This window comes from Octodon degus, unplaced genomic scaffold (assembly GCF_000260255.1).
Source record: "Octodon degus isolate 3935 unplaced genomic scaffold, OctDeg1.0 scaffold00076, whole genome shotgun sequence".
In the NCBI taxonomy this organism is placed as follows: Eukaryota; Metazoa; Chordata; class Mammalia; order Rodentia; family Octodontidae; genus Octodon; species Octodon degus.
In genome coordinates, this window is record NW_004524652.1 from 9,135,210 (window position 1) to 9,154,858 (window position 19,649).

A 19,649-nucleotide genomic window follows, 5' to 3' on the forward strand; every position below is an offset into this window, starting at 1 on the left:
GCGGTCCCTGTGCTTTGCTAAGCTTGTTCTAAGTAGGTGCTTTAGACCACTGAGCCATCTCACCAGCCCCAGGAAACCCAGTATTTCTACTGGGTTTCATTTCAAAACATAAGGTATGATCAAAATATAAGGTGAATGTTTAAATTAGTAAACATTTATTACAGTACAAGCCGCAGTGCCTTTTGCTCCACTGAAAATATTCCCCCTTGCTTTGAACACACACCCCTCATCTTTCTGCAGCAGTTTTGAAGTCCTCTTTTGTGCCTTTATGAGTGTGGTCAAAAATGCAGTGAATGTTGCTGCTGAGTGTCCGACTCCTAAAAACAGTACCGTGAGACCTCATCCACGTACTCACTGGCTCTGGCACTGAGCACCGTCTGGCTGTTCCCCCAAGTCAAAGTGACCATGCAAGGGAAAGTTTTGATTTGACTCAGGACATTGAGACTGCTATAACAAAGCAGCTGATGGGGGCCGGGAGATGGCTCAGTGGAGTAAGCGCTTCCCTGGCAAGCACAAGGGCCTGAGTTTAATCCCTGGTTCTGCCCATAAAAAAATAAACAAAAAAATAAAACAAAAACAAAAAAAAAACAAAAAAAAACAAAAAAAACAAAGCAGCTGAAGACATGCAAGAGGATGTAAGTGGTTCAGAAAGAAAGTGGCCAAAAAAGTGCCAGGAGTGTGTTCAAAGCAAGGGGATTATCTTTTTTTTTTTTTTTTTTTAGGGGGATTATCTTGAGGGGGATTAGCAGCAGTGTGTCTTTTACTTTATTATTTTATTTTATTTTATTTTATTTTTCCAAGCCAAACTGTATCCAGCTTTATTAAAGATACTTTTCATAAACAATCATGGTATTTCAGGCAGGACATGGGCACACAATCTTTCACAGTATACAACAACTTTCAAACTCCCTTCTTGGATGGACTACCAAAAATCAGAAAGCCACTATAAAATCCAATGAAGTCTGCATTTGAGGCTCTGAAGTAGGGAAAGTTTAGAGTGAGGATTGACATTTCACATTTAGCATGTTGTTTAACAACTTGTCACAAGCCGACCCTGACTTTCGGGAAGTGAAAATGGCAGAATTATCAATCTGAATGAAGATCCACAATCTAGAAAAAAGAAATCAATTGTTCTTGTGGGACACCACCTCAACATTACTGGCAAGTCCAGATTGCTTGACACACTGGTAACATCACTTTTGGGAATTAGATCCCAATAGGTCTCTGGGCTTAAGGGAGGTTAAGCCTATGCTGATGGCAGAGGAAAGGAGGACATAAAATGAACTGGGAGCTGTCCCGTACCACAAGGCATTTATGCCAAAGTGGCCACATGTGTAACATCAGGGAATCCCTCCTCCTGGGAGCCAAGAGGAAGTCTCTCAAAACCAGCAGGGAAAGGCACCTTCCCCATATCAATCCAGCTTTGGAGACACTGTACTACTGACATATGCTCCTTCCCCCCAGAACAACAATGAAGTGTTCTGTGTGCTAACAACATAGCTTAAAAAAAAAAAAAGTAAAACAAAATTCTGCATTTTTATAAAACTTGATAAAAAATAGTATTTCAAACTGTACGGTCACCAGAAGTACACAGTTGTCAAAAATGTACACACTTCACTTGGCATCTCCAGCACCTTCAGCTTCTCGTGCCTCGTCTGTTTTGGCATCTCCATTTTCTGCAGGGTTATTTCCATCCTTACTGGCATCAGCTTTTCCCTTTTTCCCTTTGGGTACCTTCTCTCCCTTCTTTGCTGGCGCCTTTTTAGGCTTGGGCTCTGGCTTTGGAGGAGCTGGTTTAGCAGACAACCTTGCAGATCTTCTCTGTGCTTCATCCTTCACCTTGGCTTTATCACCTTTAGCATCCCCTTCGGACTTTCTCTTGGGCACGGTGGCGACGGCGGCAGGTCACAGGTGCTAGACACGAGATGCAGCGGTGCACAGCTTTGGGCGGCCCGGGAGTCGTCCTCGCTTCTTCTTCTGTCTTTTACTTTAATAGAGTTGTTGTTTTGTTTTTTTTTTTAAGTTTCAACGTTCACCATATTTTTCAGTCATGCCTTGTATTGGGGAGATTACCTGAACGAGAATGTGGGACATGTAGGAGGTGGGGAGTTGGCCAGGGGCAGGTGATCACAGCCAGACAGAGGTTGTCAACTCGTAAGTATATGGACAGATGTAAACTGTGCCTTCCTGGCTGACAGTCCACAGCAGAATTAACCCTCTCACCCTGACGAAGAATACAGAACCATTCCCCTGGGAGGGAAGGAGGGGTGCACTGGGGTCGGGTGCCGGACTGTCTTCCAGCAAGTTTGGGGAGATGCTACCCTCGGTCTTAATCCCACACTAAGCCAAGGTCTGGATGACGAGTGGGGAGGTGTGAGCTGTGTGGTATTAAGTCTTTGGGATCTTGCCACACAGAAGATAGCATCTGTTTTTGTTACATAACTGCTGCCTAAAGAACAAATGTCATAAAGAATCACCCCACATCAGAAAATCACTTCATTTGCCCACACACTTGGAAAATTCAGGAACATGGATTTCCCAGGTAACATCCCTAATTCTTCCATAGTCAAAGCTTCTACTGAGATCTTTCTAGGAAGTGGCCTACCTCCTTAAATCAGAGTTACTGAGCATAACTTAACCTTCCCTGCACCCAGGCCACCATCACTGTACCCATGTCCATTTGTAGTTTGTAATCTGTGATCTGCTGGACCTGAGAAACAAGATAGCTCAGACAGTGAAGGATGGTGGGAGCCTCCAACTCAGCATTTCTCATTTTCATACAACAATCTGCCCCAGGTTTGCAAAAATGCTCCTAAAGGAGGGGCCGGGGAGATGGCTCAATGGAATAAGGGCTTCCCTGGCAAGCGCAAAGGCCCCAGTTCCAAAAAAAAGAAAAAAAAAAAAAAAATGCTCCTAAAGGGACACTGACTGTGGCAGCATCTTCGGAACAGGGAGTGCTTGTGCAAAAGGGCACTCATGGGAAGTGATTAAGAAACCATGATACACCCGCGCTGAGGGATCTGCTACGTAGTGCTGTGGCTCTGCCTGGGGAGTAATGTCCAAGGTAAACTGACCCTGGGAAAGCTGGTCCTGCGAGCAGCAAGTTTGGACTCTGACCTGAGGCAAGTGGACTTGAGACCCGTTTGCTCCTTACCACACACTGCAGCCAGACGGACCCTTTCATTTCTTCCAGTCCCCATGCACTTCCTGCTGTCACCCCTTAATGGCACCAGCTGAGTTCTGGTCCTGTTCTGTAAGTCTGTCCCTCCCTGGTGCCACCACATATGCACCCCACCCATCCCTGGATTTGCTTGTTTTCTGTGTCCCTCCTCTTAGCTCCCAGGAGCCAGGACTTGGCCTTTTTTTTTTTTTTTTTTTGCGGAACCGGGGATTGAACTCAGGACCTTGCACTTGCCATGGAAGTGCTTATTCCACTGAGCCATCTCCCAGCCCCAACTTGGCCGTTTTACCCCATGCAGTGGCACTCCGTTAAGGCTTATGGAACCTGTGGGGAAGGAGTCCAGCCTTGAAAAAATGATGTGGGAAGTATTGAAAATGTGTAGAAATTAGAGGATCTTGATGGAAACATCTAATGCAGTTTGACAACAGACCACATTGAAAACACCAACTCCTGACCCGGCCCTGCTTCTAGAAACCAGAAAGAGGAAATGTGAGCTTGGAAACCACCCCCACCCCCCACGCACCAGGGTTAACTGAATTTAGGGTGTTATGTAAGTCAGGCTTGGTTTGGGGCCAGGAAGTTTTAAAGTATTTGGCCTGGACTCTGACCTTGTGTTTTTCAAGGCGAGTTGCTGGGAGCAGAGCTGTGGCAGCTCAGGATGAGAAAGGTCCTGCTCTTCCCCTGTGCTGGGATGAGACCACTGAGTCCGTAGGCTGAAGTCTACAGGGCTTGCGGGTGTGGGGCAATCCTCTGTGGTGCAGCAATCTTCTGTGTGTCTTATCAGCTCAGAAGGAAGAGTGGATTGTTGCAAATGGGAGTTGTTTTGTCCATGAAGAATGACGCAGCAAATTCAGGGCTTGGAAAAGCACAGGGACAGGGAGTAGCTGTTCAGGGCCATAAAGAAAGAAAAAGGTGGGGCAGCGAACATCGAGCCTGGCAGGGCCTCCTCTTGCCTCCTTCCTAGTCTTTGCAAATAATGAAAACTTTTAAAGGAAAAAGCAGTGTAGGGGGCTGTTGTCAGGGAGCAGCAGAGGTGGCAGAATGGCCCCTGGCTCCCAAGTATCCCTCGCCCGAGCCACAGGGTCTGGTGCGTAACTGGCAGTGGCTGGGCCCTGCCTGGGACCTGTGCACCCACCTGCTGTGCTTCATCCTCATGCCAGCCCCCCAAAATGCTGAAGGAAGCATCGGGGAGGCAGGGGTTTTGCTTAGACTCCTGTTTCCTTGGAGCAGTCAGGACTCAGACCCCAGTCTCTCTGTGTGGAGGTTGGTGCTTTTTATGACATGTCACATGAAAGTAGGGTGTGGCAGTAGTAAACCATGGAGGTCGAGATTTGGGAAGGAGACAGTTCTGGCTTTTTTGAAAGCAGACCTGGGCTATGACAGGAGACTGTCATTAGAGGTGGGAAAGAGCACAGCCTATAGAGTCCCAGGGCCTGCATTCAAATCCTGGCCCTCCTCTCACTGTTGTGTGACCTTGAACAAGTGCGTGACCTCCTCTGTGCCTCAGTATCTTCCTCTGCGAAGTCAAGAGGATCCAAGTGTAGAGTGAGCAGCCCGTGTTCCTGTTTCCTACATGCAGGTGGCTGAGTGGTCCTCTGTTCTCATTGGGCCTGCCTGTCTGCAGCCCTTGCTCCAGTGCTTCACTGCTGGTGCCTGGGAGTGCACTGTGGGGGAAGGTGGGAGCAGAAGCTCAGCCAGCAGCCACAGCTGCCCGCCAGTGTCACCAGACCCTCTGCATACCCAGCAGAGCCTCACGACCTGCCCCCCTTCCCTACTGCAGTCTCCAGAGGAAGCTGATTCTCAGCAAGGGGAAGCTCGAACCTGAGACCTCACCTAGGCATGGCCAAGGCCCCAGGCAGCTGGCAACGAGGCCTGGAGATCAGAGGCCAGTGGTCGGCCTGGCTTTGAACCTGAGTCCTTGCCACACCCAGTGTCCTACTGGAGACTTGTGGGAAAGAAGACAGGTGTCATTTCTCTAAAGGTTAATAATCGACTGACTGAAATGAAACCTTACAAACATAGTTCCAAAGATCCGTGTAGCGTTTACCCAGTTCTGCTATGTGCCAAGAGCCTTGTGCTGTGCTTAGCTGGGTTTTGCACTGCCATGGTGGCGCAGGGACTGGGTGGTGAGACGAAATTTCAGTAGTCCCTTCCCTGACCACTCCTGCTTGTCACCACCCTGTCATCAGCCTGGCATTGTGGAAGGCTGGGTGCAAGCTAAGAATCCCTTTCTGTGAAGGGTACACACTGGGGGTTGCCTGTTCCATGAATGAGGAAAGAGGAGAGGGGAAGGCCTTGCTCCTGGTGACAAACTAAGAGCCAGAGAGTTCCATTCATCTGGATTCTCCCCTTGCTAGCAAGAGCCAAGCTCCAGGCTCTGCTTGGTGGCTTGGTCTTGGATGGGTGTAGATGACTCCCTGGGGACCAAGGCCCAGAGCCACCAGAGCCTAAGAGACTCCTGGTGGCTGGTGGGCAGCCCTTAACACACCTGTGGCCTTTGCTTGGTAGAATGGCAGTGGGCACTTCTGCTAGAGCAGTGTCTAATCCCAAGCCTGAAGGAGAGCACAGGACTCTCCCAGCAGTACTCCAGCAGCAGGCTGCTGCAAGATCTCTGTGCTCCCTCAGACCATTGTCCTGCTACTAGGGAGCAGGCATCTTTGACAGGGACCTGCCCTGACACTGACCTCCTAAGCAGTGAGGTCTTTCCCCAGGTGTGGCATGGTCTCTGCCAGTCCAGCAGCAGCAACATTGGTGGCCTTGTCCAAATTAGAAGCCAGCGTGTCACAGGCCCTGCTGTCCTTTCTGAGCAATTTCCTGTTCCTTCCTGGTTTACCAGTAGCCCTGGCTGCCTTACTTTTGTCAGATTCATTCCTACCCTGGGGGCTTTTGCTGTCTGGCTGTGTGGCAGACTCCTTTAAATACTGGACTCAAGGCAAAGATCTCAGGGAGGCTCCAGGGGGCCAGTATCAGTCCCCTGCCCTGAGGCATTCTCTCCTCTCTCTTGACTCTGGCTTTCTCCTCCATGATTTTCACTTCAGTCTGAGGGTGTCTTGTGTATTTGACTTGCTGCTCTGTTGCCTGTGCCTGCTGGAACAATAGCACCATGAGAACATTGTTGTCTTGGTCACTTTTCTTGTTGCTGAGACAACACTGCAACTTAAAGGAGGAGAGATTTACTTTGGCTCACAGACCGTAGAGGTCTCTAACCATAGTCTACTGGCTCCAAGGCAGAGTGGCACAGCAAGGGTCTGGTGGAGAAAAGTTGCTTACTTCATGGCATCCAGGAAACAGAGAGTGAGGGGAGGAGCTGGGGAGGGAGAGGAGCCCCTCCAGACCATGTCCATTCTCAGCCTTTGAATCAGGCTGCACCTCCTAACAGCAAGCCAGCTACATACCTCTGTAGTCCTGACACTTCCCCAAAGCACCACAGAGTCTTTGTTCAGTTGTCTCCTCTGTGCTCTCAGCCCTTGAACAGCGGTAGTACTCTCAGTTGCCAAGTGGGTGAAAGAATGACCAAGCTCAGCTGGGTGTTGCAGTGCACACCTGCAATCCCAGCATGGAGGAGGCTGAGGCAGGAGAATTGCAGCAAGTTCAGGGCCAGCCTGGGCTATGTAGTGAGTTTAAGCCCAGCCTGAGCTACATAGTGAGACCTTATCACAAAAACCACCCCCCTCCCTGCCCCAAAGAATTACCTAATCCAGTTCTCCACTATCTTGCATGTTAGCATAGTACAGTAAAGATGGCCACAAATGCTCAACTACTTCTCTCAAGGAGAAGGGGTCGCTCTCTTCCCTCCCTGTGAATCTGCACTTGGCCCTTGACTCTCTGTGACCGACACAATTTGGTGACAGAAACACAACCATGCGACTTCTAAAGCTAGACCCTAGGAAGCCCATGAGCTTCCACCTGGGTCTCTGGGATACTCTGGGGAGGCCAGCTGCCATATGGAAGTGGAGCCGGCCTGAGCCCACCATGCAGCCAGGAAGCCAGGGCAACCAAGCGCCAGATGGGTGAGTGGAGAGCCGCCTTGCACCTCCAGCCCGATGCTATGGCCCTCACTGCCCTTGGGCTGCAGCCGCCAGCAAGGGCCCTGTCCCGCTGAGCTCTATCAGTTAGGGGCAGTTCTAACACTGACTTTTGTCATTTGGTGTATGGCAGTAGATAATTAGAATATTGGGAACATTTTCTTCATTTTGCAAAGAAAACAAGGTGCTGTAAGGTCAAATGACTTGCCTAAGGTCACCTGGCAGCGTGAGCATTCCAGCCTTGGTGGTCTCCAACGGTTGTGCTTTTAACACTGAGGCTATGGTAGTTGGAAACTGATTCATATTTCTTGTTTCTTTTTTTCTTTTTTTTTTTTTTTTTGCAGAACTGGGGATTGAATTCAGGCCCTTGTGCTTGCCAGGGAAGTATTTATTCTACTGAGCCATCTCCCTGGCCCCTTTCTTTTTTTTTTTTTTTTTTTTTACATCGCTGGTGGTCAATAGTGGGTGGCAGGCTGGTCCTGAAAGTGTATCTGTTTCCCATCGTAGATCTTCATAAACAACGAATGGCACGATGCAGTGAGCAAGAAAACATTCCCCACGGTCAACCCGTCCACTGGGGAGGTCATCTGTCAGGTAGCAGAAGGGAGCAAGGTAAGAACTGGTGACTTACTTCAGGGTAGGGCTGCCTTAGTTTTTAAAATTTTTATATAGTTGCAAACTGACCCATGTGCATATGTTATATTCATAACCTAAAATAGTCAATTGGAATTTTTGAATAAGTGAATCAATAGGAGCACTTTGCTACAGACAAGGACGCTAAAATGTAAGTGGCTTCAGTGATCCAGATCGTGTTGAGTTGGCGTCCTGGAAGTGCCCTCAGGGAAGGTCGAGTCCAGGATCTTCTTTACAGACCTGGGAGCTGAAGGTCAGAGAAGGGAGGTGCCAGCAGGGCAGAATCTTGTTGGGTAGAATTTGGTCTCCAGAGAGACAGTTTTGGTGTCAGTTTGAATTATATATGATAGCAGCTAAGAAAAGTAATAATAGTATGTTTAAAACTTAAAAATGAGACTTTAATAAAAATATTTTCAATAGAAAAAGTATTAAATTCTTCCTGCCCTCTGCTTTAAGACAAGCCTCTGGATTCATACAGAAGGCCTTGCCTGTTTTGCTGAAAGCAAATGTGAATATTTTTCTGGTTTATAGGAAAAACATCAGATGGCAGATGTGTTTAATGTAAAATGAAACTCTGAGGGCCGGGGAGATAGCTCAGTGGAGTAAATGTTTGCCTGGCAAGCACAAGGTCCTGAGTTCGATCCCTGGTACCACCAAAAAAAAAAAAAAAAAAAAGAAAGAAAAAAAAAAAGAAAGAAAGAAAGAAAGAAAGAATTAATGAAGAAAAGATGAGACTGGTGCAGCTGAACACATTTCTTGTTGGTGTTTGTTGGGGCTGGGGAGATGGCTCAGTAGAATAAGCACTTCCCTGGCAAGCACAAGGGTCTGAGTTCATTCCCTGGTTCCAGAAACAAAACAAGACAAAACTGTTCCCTGCCTCCTGCCTCACACTTCCCTGTGTGAAAGATGCTAGGATTGTACTGCTTCTCCAAGGAGACAGAAGCTGGTTAAGCCTGCAGTTTTTGGAAGAATGCCAGGCAGCTTAGAAGCAGTGGTTCCTTTTGCTGGGCTTGCCTTCTTAAGAAGTGGGAAGAAGTGGTCAAATTCTCAGTGCCGACCTCTGGGTGCCCCTTGTGCCAAAACTCTGGGGGATATCTCCCCCCACATGCCTGGAGAGTTTTTGAAAATACGTAAGTAGAAATGGTCAGGACTCTCCTTTCCACCAGGATTCCTGGCAAGGAGAGGAAAAGGAAGGTACATGATCCAGCTCTGCTGGTGAAGCCTAGCACTAGTTATACCAAGCCCTGTGGGATGGGAAGGATTATGTGAGGGTACTTTTCTGCACTAACCTGTACTGACAGCCCTGCCCATGTGCCTGGCATTAGGATGGGCTGTATTTTGAAGTTCTTATGCTGAGAAAGTCAGCTGCCTGTGTGTGTTTTGCAGGAAGATGTGGACAAGGCCGTGAAAGCTGCCCGGGCTGCCTTCCAGCTGGGCTCACCCTGGCGCCGCATGGATGCATCTGAGAGGGGCCGGCTGCTCTACCGCCTGGCTGATCTCATTGAGCGAGACCGGACCTACCTGGCGGTGGGTCCTCAGCCCTGTCACCCTCCCTGTCCATGTGGCTAGGGGGCTCACAACATTCTCCCTGCACAGCCAGGGACCACACTGCTGGCACCTAACCAATGAGAGTGACATAGGATGGTTACCATTGTGCCACACCCCTGCACCCCAAAGAGTCCTGGCGAGAAGAGCCTCTCAATGCCTGATGCAGCAGGTTTGGCTAAGAAAGGAGACAGAGGGGAGAGAGGAGCTGTGTTGGAGAGGCTTTCCTGGGAGTCACTCCCAGAGATGGTCACATTTCTTTTGTCCCCTCTGCGTCAAGGGCCCTCTCCTTGGTCACCAGAGGCAGAAGAAATCAGGAGATAGTGCTTCTCTCCTCCAGACTGTCCTGGACATAGCAGGCAGAATGAATTTTCCAGAAGACAAATTATACCATGGGACTCTGGTTTTAAACCTTATGTGGCACCTACCAGACCCTGCAGGTCTGGCTCCCTCATCCAAATCCTGCTGGACCATGGCCCTCACACACAGCCCTGCTCCTCAGCCTTCCTTAGAGTTCTTTTTTTTTAAATTGAATTTTTATTTTTATTTATTTTTTTTGTGGAACCGGGGATTGAACTCAGGCCCTTGTGCTTGCTAGGGAAGTGCTTATTCCACTGAGTCATCTCCTTGGCCCTTCCTTAGAGTTCTTGATGGCTTCTTTGAGCATCAGGGCCTTGCACACATTGTTCCTTGTGGCTGGGAGCCCTACATTTCATTGCCATTTTTTTCCCCACGGCCATTTGTACCTGATGCCTATGTAACCTCCTACACGTCTTTTGGATGTCAGTCTTAGGTTGGTTTGTAATACTGGGCTGGGCAGTCTTGTCTTCTCTTTTTAGTATTTTCTTCACGTGCCTTGGATTCTTAACATGGGTCATGGGAAATTCACGTCATTATTCATTGTCTCTTTGCTCTGTAAGCTGCATGCTTATTTCTGTACTCCAAGCCCCTGGATCTGGCGAATATATGTCTCTCAAATGAGTGAGAAGTTGGTGTCTCATCCTACCTGTGCTCCTTCCACCTTCTCTGCCTTGAGAGAGGCTGGAGCTATGGTTCTGAAATGCCCCTGACAGTCAGTGGCCCAAAGAGGAGCATCATCCTTGGCTTCTGCCAGCCCTGGTCAGTCCTGGCCTCCGTGCCTTTCCTCAGCCCATTTGCTCCTGCATCAACATGTCTTTGCTGACCTTGACCTCTCTCCTCAGGCTTTGGAGACCCTGGACAATGGCAAGCCCTATGTCATCTCCTACCTGGTGGACTTGGACATGGTCTTGAAATGCATCCGGTATGGGCTTGGGCTTCTTGTTCTTTATTGTGGCTCTGCCAAAAGGGAGGGAGCAAAGCTGAGAGGGAGAAGTAGAATTACAGAGATGTGAAAGGCTCACAGGAAGGGGTGGAAGAGGAGGCTCCCTTTGGACTCCATCCCATGAGAAAATACCTCAGCACCAACAACTGTAACTTAGTCACAAATGTGTTCTCTTTCTTCTTGGGTCACTTTCTGTAATCTATGCATTATTCCATTGGAACTTTCCTATTTTATCTGGGTTACATAATTTGCCAGTACACTAGTTCACTGTCTTCTCTTACAGTGCTTCTTTTCTTTCTCTATAAGGTTGGAAGTGTCTCCAGTTTCAACTTTGAGTTTTGTTATTTCCATCTTCTCTGTTTCTTAGTCCAGCTAAAGCCTCATCAGCTGTTTTATTGATTTTTTTCTGTTTTCTACTCAGTTCTCTACTCTTGTTTTTATTATTTCCTTCCCCTGGCTAGTTTTGGGTTTAGTTAATCATAAACATCTTTTTTTTGTTCTTTGTTTTTTGATTTTTTTTTTTTTTTTTTTTTTGCGGAACCAGGGATTGAACTCAGGCCCTTCCGCTTGCCAGGGAAGCGTTTATTCCACTGAGCCATCTCCCCGGCTCTCTTTGGTTTTTGAGACAGAGTCTCACTGTGTATCTCATGGTGGCATTGAACTCATGGAGATCCTCTTGCCTCAGCCTCCCAAGAGCTGAGATTAGAGGCATGTGCCACCATGCCTGGCTAATCATAAACATTTTAATGGCCAACAATATGAGCTTTATAAGAGTCCTTGGGGTTGCAGGTGACAAAAATTGAGTCCAGCATAGACAATAGAGAGCCCATGGATCTCAAATCCAAAAGGGCCTTTGTGTATCACTCACCCTGCCTCCTTGCTTCACCCTTCTCTTCTACATGTGGCCTCTTCCTGGTCAGTCTTTGTGCTGGGACCTGGCTGCTCATGCTGCCTGACCAAGCTGTAATTCTTAGTCCTAAATCCAAGGCCTGGGGAGGAGGAGCCACCTTTGAGTCTGACCAGCTGTGTGCAGCGTGGACAAGCCATTGTGTAAACTAAGTTACTAAGTTGCCCAGGTTGGGCTCATACTTGCAGTCCTTCTGCCCTGCAGTCTCCTAGAGTGCTGGGAATATAGTCACGAGCCACCATGCCTGGCTTAGAAAGGGTTTGTTCCTTTCTAAGGAAAAAAGTGGCTGTTCCTCTGTGACATGTGGAAAGAGGTGCAGAGGAGAAAGTAATGCTGGAAAAGTAGGAATTGCCTTTCACAACAGGAGTGCTCAGCCAGGGCTGTCCCATCTCCCAGGGGGCAGTGGGCAAGTCCAGACTCATTTTTGATTGCCACCCTGCAAGGGAGGGGTGCTACTGGCCTGTAGTGGGGAGAGGCCAGGGAGGCTGCTAACTGTCCTACAGTGTACAGCACACAAGACCCATCTCCCTAACAAGGAATTTTCAAGCCTTATTTATGTGCGGTGCTGAAATAAAAAGACTCATGCTACAAAGCCACCTCAGAGCAGCTTGGGGAATCCTAGACTTGTCCACACTCTTTCCTGAGTTTTAGCATTATGTCTTTGTGCTGATTAAAAACCCTTTCTGAAGCCGGGTGTGAAGGTGCATACCTGTAACCCCACAAGTTTGAGGCCTGGGCTACGTAGTGCATTCAAGGCCAGCCTGAACTGCACAGCAGGATGCTGTCTCCAAAACAAAACAAACCCTTTCTAAGCCAGGCATGGTGGCTTGTGACTATATTCCCAGCACTCTAGGAGACTGCAGGGCAGGAAGACTGGAAGTCTGAGCCCAACCTGGGCAACTTAGTAACTTAGTGAGACCCTGTCTTCATATATACATTTTTTTTTTTTTTTTTTTTTAAAGCTGGGATATAGCTCATTGCAAAGATTCTGGCTTCAATTCCTAGTATTTATAAACAAGTAAAGCCCTGATTCCCCAGATAGCTGTACTGAGTAGGTGTCCAGTGGGCCCTTGGAATTTGGTGCTTTCCACAAATACCCTAAGCAATTCTGAAGCCTCGAGGCTACTCACACAGTGGCTCTTCATGCCCTACCAGTTATTAGCATTATGTCTCCTGAAGTAAACGTGACATGAGGGTGGGTATCAGGAAGAGCAAAATGGATCAATTTGAATCTCTTCTTTCTGCCAGGGATTGTAAGTGTCCCCAACTTTGACTAATGCTTGCATTTTTTTCTTTTAAAGGTATTATGCTGGCTGGGCGGATAAGTACCATGGGAAAACCATTCCAATCGATGGAGACTTCTTTAGCTATACCCGCCATGAGCCCGTGGGGGTATGTGGGCAGATCATCCCGGTGAGTGACAGAGGTCTTCCAGGGCGTGGGGTGAGATTGAGCAGTGTCCACAGGCCTCATGGCAAGGAGACGAGTCTGCAGGGCGGGTAGGAATGTGGCCAGGAGGCTGCTGAGAACAGCTCTAGCCAACCTGGGACCAAGTCTAAGCCCTGCCAGCACTGAATATGGGATCTTGAACAAGTCACCTATACCCCTGAGCCTCTGTTTCTTTATCTGAGAAGCAGAAATGAGTGCCTGCTTCAGATTAAGGCTTAGCACAGTGCCGGGCACATAAACGCACAGGTAAATATCGGTCACTGTCATCATCAGTGACTACCGGCTTCATCCAAATGTCTTAATCCAATGACCCAGGTGTGGGGGACACAAGGAGTTCAGAGGACTCAGTGCTGCCTCTGATCAGCATGGCTGTTGTTTTGTACAGTGGAACTTCCCACTTCTGATGCAAGCATGGAAACTGGGCCCAGCCTTGGCGACTGGAAATGTGGTCGTGATGAAGGTCGCCGAGCAGACGCCCCTTACTGCACTCTATGTGGCCAACCTAATCAAGGAGGTGCGTATCTCGTTTCTGTCTTGGCCTCTAAATGCCTCTGCAACAGGCTTGTTCTGGAGGAGCTCTGAGGAAGGATGTCCAGGGCCTCAAAACCTGGGTGTTTGCAGAACCCCATCATCACCGTTTGAAGCGCCAGAGACTCCCTGCTTACTTTTTCCACACTGGGCTCCATGGCAAGGTCCCCTTTATTTTTTATTTTTTTTATTTTTTCTGGTGGAACTGGGAATTGAACTCAGGCCCTTGTGCTTGCCAGGGAAGCACTTATTCCACTGAGCCATCTCCCCGGCCCCCTAGATCCCCTTTAAAGAGTGAAAGCCGCTGAGTCAGGTGTGGTGGTGCACACTTGTTATCCTGGTCCTCTGGAAGGCAGAGGCAGCAGGACTGCAAGTGAAGGTAATTTAGAGACTTAGCAAGACCCTATCTGAAAAAAAGAGTTTAAGGTATAGGGTGAAGGCTTTGAGTCCAATCCCCAGTACAAAAAGAATTGTCCACAGACCCCCACAAACAGGCTCCACGTACAAAGCATTTTGAATTCCATGGCTCATAAAAGCTGGTGTCTGCTGTCATGTGTCCCCTAGATGGTCTTGGCCTGTCTGGGAAGGAGTGTGTTCTCCCTGTTCAGGCCCTGGAGCCTCAGGGCCTGAGTGACTCACAGTATCTACTGGTTTTTGTCTGCAGGCTGGCTTCCCTCCTGGTGTGGTCAATATTGTCCCTGGATTTGGCCCCACAGCTGGGGCTGCCATCGCCTCCCATGAGGATGTGGACAAAGTAGCATTCACAGGGTCTACCGAGGTAAGGTGTCATGGGGCCTTAAGCGTGCACTATGGTGGCTCAAACTCCCACTGTCTTCAAAGGGGGCTAAGTCAAGAGGAGCCCCTGGGTGTCGTGTGTTGGGTTCTCCCCAGGATTGGCCTCTGAGCAGCATGTACGAGGGCCTTGTGTGCCAGGAGGGCTGGAGCAGGGGTGGTCCTGCGTAGTCTCATTGCCACTCTGGCTACTGCTGTGGTTTGGGGGGACTGGCATCCCATGTGGAATAAGGGGGCCAGGACTGGCTGACTACACAAATCCTGGAGTGGAAGCCAGAGCACCTTGGCCACATTGGTTTCTTTAGCAGCACTGCCACTGTAGGCTTCAGAATGACAAGAGTTTCAAATCCTGGCATTCCCATCATGGCATGGTTCATTGTGTGTGAGGATCCATTCATTTCCTTTATGAAGAAGGTAGTATCTGTGCAGTAGGGACAATAAGGACGTTGGAGTGGGAAGACAATAGACTGATGTCACGCTACCCTTTGAGCACCACTTACTTGCTTGGGGCAAGTCACTTGGCTGCCTGAAGCCTCTATTTCTTGGGTCTGTAAAGTGGGGTAGGAACCACACCCACTTCCAGGGTTGGACTGAGATGGGGAAAGCAGAGCCCTGGTGCCTAACCTGGAGAAAGCGCTCAGTGATTGGTTGGATGAGTGGACGAGAGGAAAGCAAAACTGGTGATGCCATCACACAGTCTTCTGAGAGCAGGGACAAAAGTCCTTCTAGAGATAAGCTTTCTCAGATGTCTATGTTGATGGATCCAAGAAGGACAGAGAACAGTGTAATAAATGTGCTCTTCAAGCGGTTCCTCCTAGCACAAACACTGCTACACATGAAGCTTGTGCATAGTGATGGCATTAGGGATCCCTTTTTTGCTTGGTGACCTCCTAATTTAAGGCTGCGAGGTGATATTGGCAGCCTCACAGAGTGGATGGTTCCCTGAGGGGGAATTTTGTGTTCAGTCCAGAAATGTGCTCAGGTGGCTTTGGGCCAGGCCTTGGGAAGGTGGTGGTGAGAAGCACAGCATCTTTGCCGTCACTGAGCACATGGTGTGCTGGGGACAGCACTGCACACACTGGGAAGGAGCCTTGGGAGCAGATCTGAATCTAAGTGAGTCCCAGTCCTGAAGTGACTGCTCTGTGACTATGGGCCTGTGGCTTGGCCATTGTGAGCCTCTGCTCCTGTCAAGAGGAACAGTGACACTTGTCTCTGAGGTCTTTGCAAGGATTGGGTTTCACGTACATACATCATTTGGCCCAGGGCCCACTGAGACACTCAGTATGTAGCACAGGTGGCGAACCTATGGCCTGTGTGCCACAGCAACTGTTGGTATCATTGAACGCTCTAAAGGCTTGCTCTCCCGGTCTAGCAGCTTGGGCTGCGGCAGAAATGGAGTGAATTCTCTGAGGCTCTTGTAATCCAGTGTAAGTTAGCGGTCCTGTGTTCTGCATCTTTGTACTGCATTTGGCTTTCTTCCTTCTCTGAGAGCTAGTATCTGCATCTGCACAGGTTGGCCACCTAATCCAGGTGGCTGCGGGGAGCAGCAACCTCAAGAAAGTGACCCTGGAGCTGGGAGGAAAGAGCCCCAACATCATCATGTCAGACGCCGACAGTAAGTTGCACGGCCGAGCTGCTCTCATTCGTTGGCCTCCTGGGATGATGTGCTTGGGGCACTCCCCTCTCATCCTTGCTCTCAGCGCCAGCCGCTCTGCTGTCCTCACATTCTTTCTCTGGTCCTGGGGCCAAGCTCCAGGACTTGCCTCCTGGAGGAACACTTACTTCTGTCCATCTGTCCTGGCACCTAGTTCCCATGCTCTGGGAAGGGAGTGATGCCCTTGTCTTATCCCGGCCCAGCTTCTGGCATCCCTGAGAGTGGCCTCAATAGTTACATGGGGGAGCAGTGCTGGGGTGAGCATTGCCTGCCTCTTCTTAGGGTTGCTTTTCTGTTCCTGTCCCTACCCACAGTGGACTGGGCTGTGGAGCAGGCCCACTTTGCCCTGTTCTTCAACCAGGGCCAGTGCTGTTGCGCCGGTTCCCGGACCTTCGTGCAGGAGAATGTTTATGAGGAGTTTGTGGAGCGGAGTGTCGCCCGGGCCAAGGCACGGGTGGTTGGAAACCCATTTGACAGCCGGACAGAGCAGGGCCCGCAGGTGCGTCAGGCAGCTCCTGGGTGGGCGCGGGTGTCTGGAGCCTGCATGCTGAAGTAGAAAGAGTACCCAGCTTGGAAGCAACGGGGTGGGGTTCAAGGGTCATTGTGCCATGTACTGGCTGTATGCTGCACTGGCTGAGCGCAGAACCCCATTTGCTGTCACATTATGGAGACCTCATGGACCTCGGTAGGGGAGGTACAGCCCTGGCTGAGGTACTGGCCTCCCATGGGACAAGGTCATGGGCCTAATCTCTCTCCTTTGTATTTGTGGTACTAGGACTTGAAACTAGGGCTTTTCAAACTGAATAGCCTCACTCTGTCCCAGCCCCCCCTTTTTTTTTTCATTTCAAGGCAGGGTCTCATTAAGTTCCTAAGTTACCCAGACTCCCAGAGGGTTAAGGTTCCAGGTGTGTATATTCCTCTCTCTTTTGAACAGCAGTAACTCACGTACCATCAGGTTCACCATTTGAAGTGCATGATGCATTGGTTTTCAGTGTATTCAGAGTTAAGTAACCACCAAGTCCAAAATGTATTTGTCAGCCTCCAAATAAATTTGGTATCAACCCACTAACAGTTACTCTCAATTTTCCTTCCCTCTGTATTTTCTTCTTATTTAAAAAAACAATAAGGGCCAGGGAGATGGCTCAGTAGAAGAAGCGCTTCCCTGGCAAGTGCAAGAGTCTGAGTTAAATCCCCAGTTCCACAAAAAAATAAAAAAATAAAAATCTAGCAGGCCAAGGAGATAGCTCAGTAGAATAAGTGCCTGCCTGGCAAGCATAAGATCCCGAGTTCAATCCCTAGTGCCATAATAAATAAATAAAGTAATGAAGTAATTAATTAAATTAAGTTAAAAATTATCATCTCATAGTTGAAAAATAAAAACTGGGTTTGATATGCATTTTTTGGTGGCTAATGCAGTTGAACCTTTGTATTTCCTCTTCTGTTGTTGCTTAGCAAATTCTAGACCTGGGCCCATTTTGCGGTTGCCTCGTGGCCCGCATGGTTATCAATTAGAAGTCTGAACCTCACCTCCCTGATGCTCTGGGCTCCTTTTGCAGGTGGATGAAAGTCAGTTCAAAAAGATCCTCGGCTACATCAAATCCGGGAAGGAGGAGGGGGCAAAGCTGCTGTGTGGAGGAGGGGCTGCTGCCGACCGTGGCTACTTCATCCAGCCCACTGTGTTTGGAGATGTGCAAGATGGCATGACCATCGCGAAGGAAGAGGTTAGCAGCTGGGGCCGTGCTCTGGGGGATCATCAGAGACTCAGGAGAAGAGGGAGAATGGCTTGGTCTTGCATCTTGGCCCTGTGATGCATCTACTGGCTTTGGACCTGCGCTGTGTGTAGAACACTCAGTGATTCACAGTTTGCATCTAATGGCCTCCTACCCTCTTTTTGTGTGTGTGGTGGTGGTGGTGGGGGGGGGGGGACAGGCCTCTTACTGTGTAGTTGAGGCTGGCCTGGAACTCACTACATAGTCCAGGCTGGCTTCAAATTCTCAGCAAGCCTCCTGCTCAGCCTTCCAAATGCCAGGGTTATAGGTGTGCGCCACCCCACCCAGTTGTCCTCCTCTTCAGTCTCTCTTGGCTATTTGTTGTCGCAGACATCTGCATTCATAGGTGTGGACCACAAACCTTGTGTTCTGGACCCTGTAAGCCACTCTTCTAGGAATGACACTGTGTAGCCCTCCCTGTGGCCTTCATAGAAGCAGGACATTGGATTACACCCAGGGGCCACACTTCTGCCTGATGATGTTGTTTTGATAGTCACAGGGCAGCTGCTCTTCTGCTTAATTCAACGACCATAATTTCCCAAATAGTAAGTGATGCCTACTGCATGCCAGGCTCCCAGAAACTCTGGAGATGCAGAGGTGTCCAGGACTTCACGACCACAGCTGCACTGAGCCCTGGAGTAGCTCGAGGCAGGGAAACCATGATGCCGTCCCTTCACATGTTAGTCCAAAGAAAATAATACCGAAATGCAAAACCAAGGAAATAAAGGCCAGCCAAGTTCTGCATTTTCCCATGCCATGATGCTTTTCTTTAAAAAGGTCAAATAGCAATTTCCTGGCAGGGCAGGTGCCTGTGCTTTGCTAAGTGCCTGAGGTAGGGGATACCCCAACCTGCTGTTCTCGCCTGACCATGAGAGAACTTCCTGACCATCTTCTCCCACCCCCAACCTTACCCTTTCCCTTGTTGGAACCAGCCATTTTTTTCCCCCTAAGAACCATCGTTCCTTTTAGTGGGTAATATGATTTATGAGAAAGGACATCAGTGTGCCTGTGTCTGGGATTCCATGTCTGTCCTCAGCCTCTCACCCTTTTGCTGTTCAGCTGTTTTCTGTTCCTGTCGCGTTAGAGGGTGGCTGTTACTTCTGCAGTCTTCCCTGACTACTAGGCTTCCTCCTTGATTCCTAGTTAGGTCCCTTGGGCTCCTGCACTCTCCCTGTGTGCAGTGATCACGTTATAATCAGCTGATCACATTGCCTCTTGATTATCTTATGATCAGTTACAGTCAGTGCCTGTCCACTGGTCTCCCCTTGAGAAGACCCAGAGCAGTGACCCCAGCAGCAGCAAGTGCACCTAGCACCTAGCGTCTTCATTTTTATTTTTTTTATAATTTTTTTATTGAGAAATAAATATGAATGAGACAGTTTCACAGCTGATTAATAGGACAGGTTTTTGTTTTGTTTTGTTTTTGTGGAACCGGGGATTGAATTCAGGTCCTTGCACTTGCCAGGGAAGCGCTTATTCCACTGAGCCATCTCCCCAGCCCCCAATAAGATAGTTTTGATAATCAATACACCATACATTGTTATCTTCTTAGTGGTTATCCATAGTACAAGAAGCAGACAGGATATTCTGTCCAAACACTGTTAGTACACCTCTTTCTTCTCTTTGAATTAAGCGAAAGTAGCTATAAATGTATCCTAACTATTTTTTTTTAATTTTATTTATTTATTTATTTATTTATTTGTGTGTGTGTGTGTATGTGGCCAGCTCAGCCCACCAGGGGGCGGGCTGGCTGGCATGTGGTGCTGGGGGATTGAACCGCGGTCCCTGTGCTTTGCTAAGCTTGTTCTAAGTAGGTGCTTTAGACCACTGAGCCATCTCACCAGCCCCACTAACTATTTTGTA

At 48.8% G+C, this 19,649-nt stretch overlaps 1 protein-coding gene and 1 pseudogene across 1 annotated transcript in view; one reads left to right on the forward strand and one right to left on the reverse strand.

The window, feature by feature from the left end:
- The window catches only part of Aldh2 (aldehyde dehydrogenase 2 family (mitochondrial)), a 33,869-nt gene that overhangs the window by 9,209 nt on the left and 5,011 nt on the right, over window positions 1-19,649 (forward strand). Inside the window, exons 2-10 of the mRNA XM_004635920.2 lie at window positions 7,714-7,818; window positions 9,226-9,366; window positions 10,587-10,666; window positions 12,896-13,007; window positions 13,429-13,557; window positions 14,236-14,349; window positions 15,876-15,978; window positions 16,332-16,516; window positions 17,574-17,738. Coding sequence (XP_004635977.1) covers window positions 7,714-7,818; window positions 9,226-9,366; window positions 10,587-10,666; window positions 12,896-13,007; window positions 13,429-13,557; window positions 14,236-14,349; window positions 15,876-15,978; window positions 16,332-16,516; window positions 17,574-17,738 — 1,134 coding nt within the window. The remainder of the gene's footprint in view (window positions 1-7,713; window positions 7,819-9,225; window positions 9,367-10,586; window positions 10,667-12,895; window positions 13,008-13,428; window positions 13,558-14,235; window positions 14,350-15,875; window positions 15,979-16,331; window positions 16,517-17,573; window positions 17,739-19,649) is intronic.
- On the reverse strand, window positions 1,496-1,905 carry LOC105742816 (annotated as a pseudogene).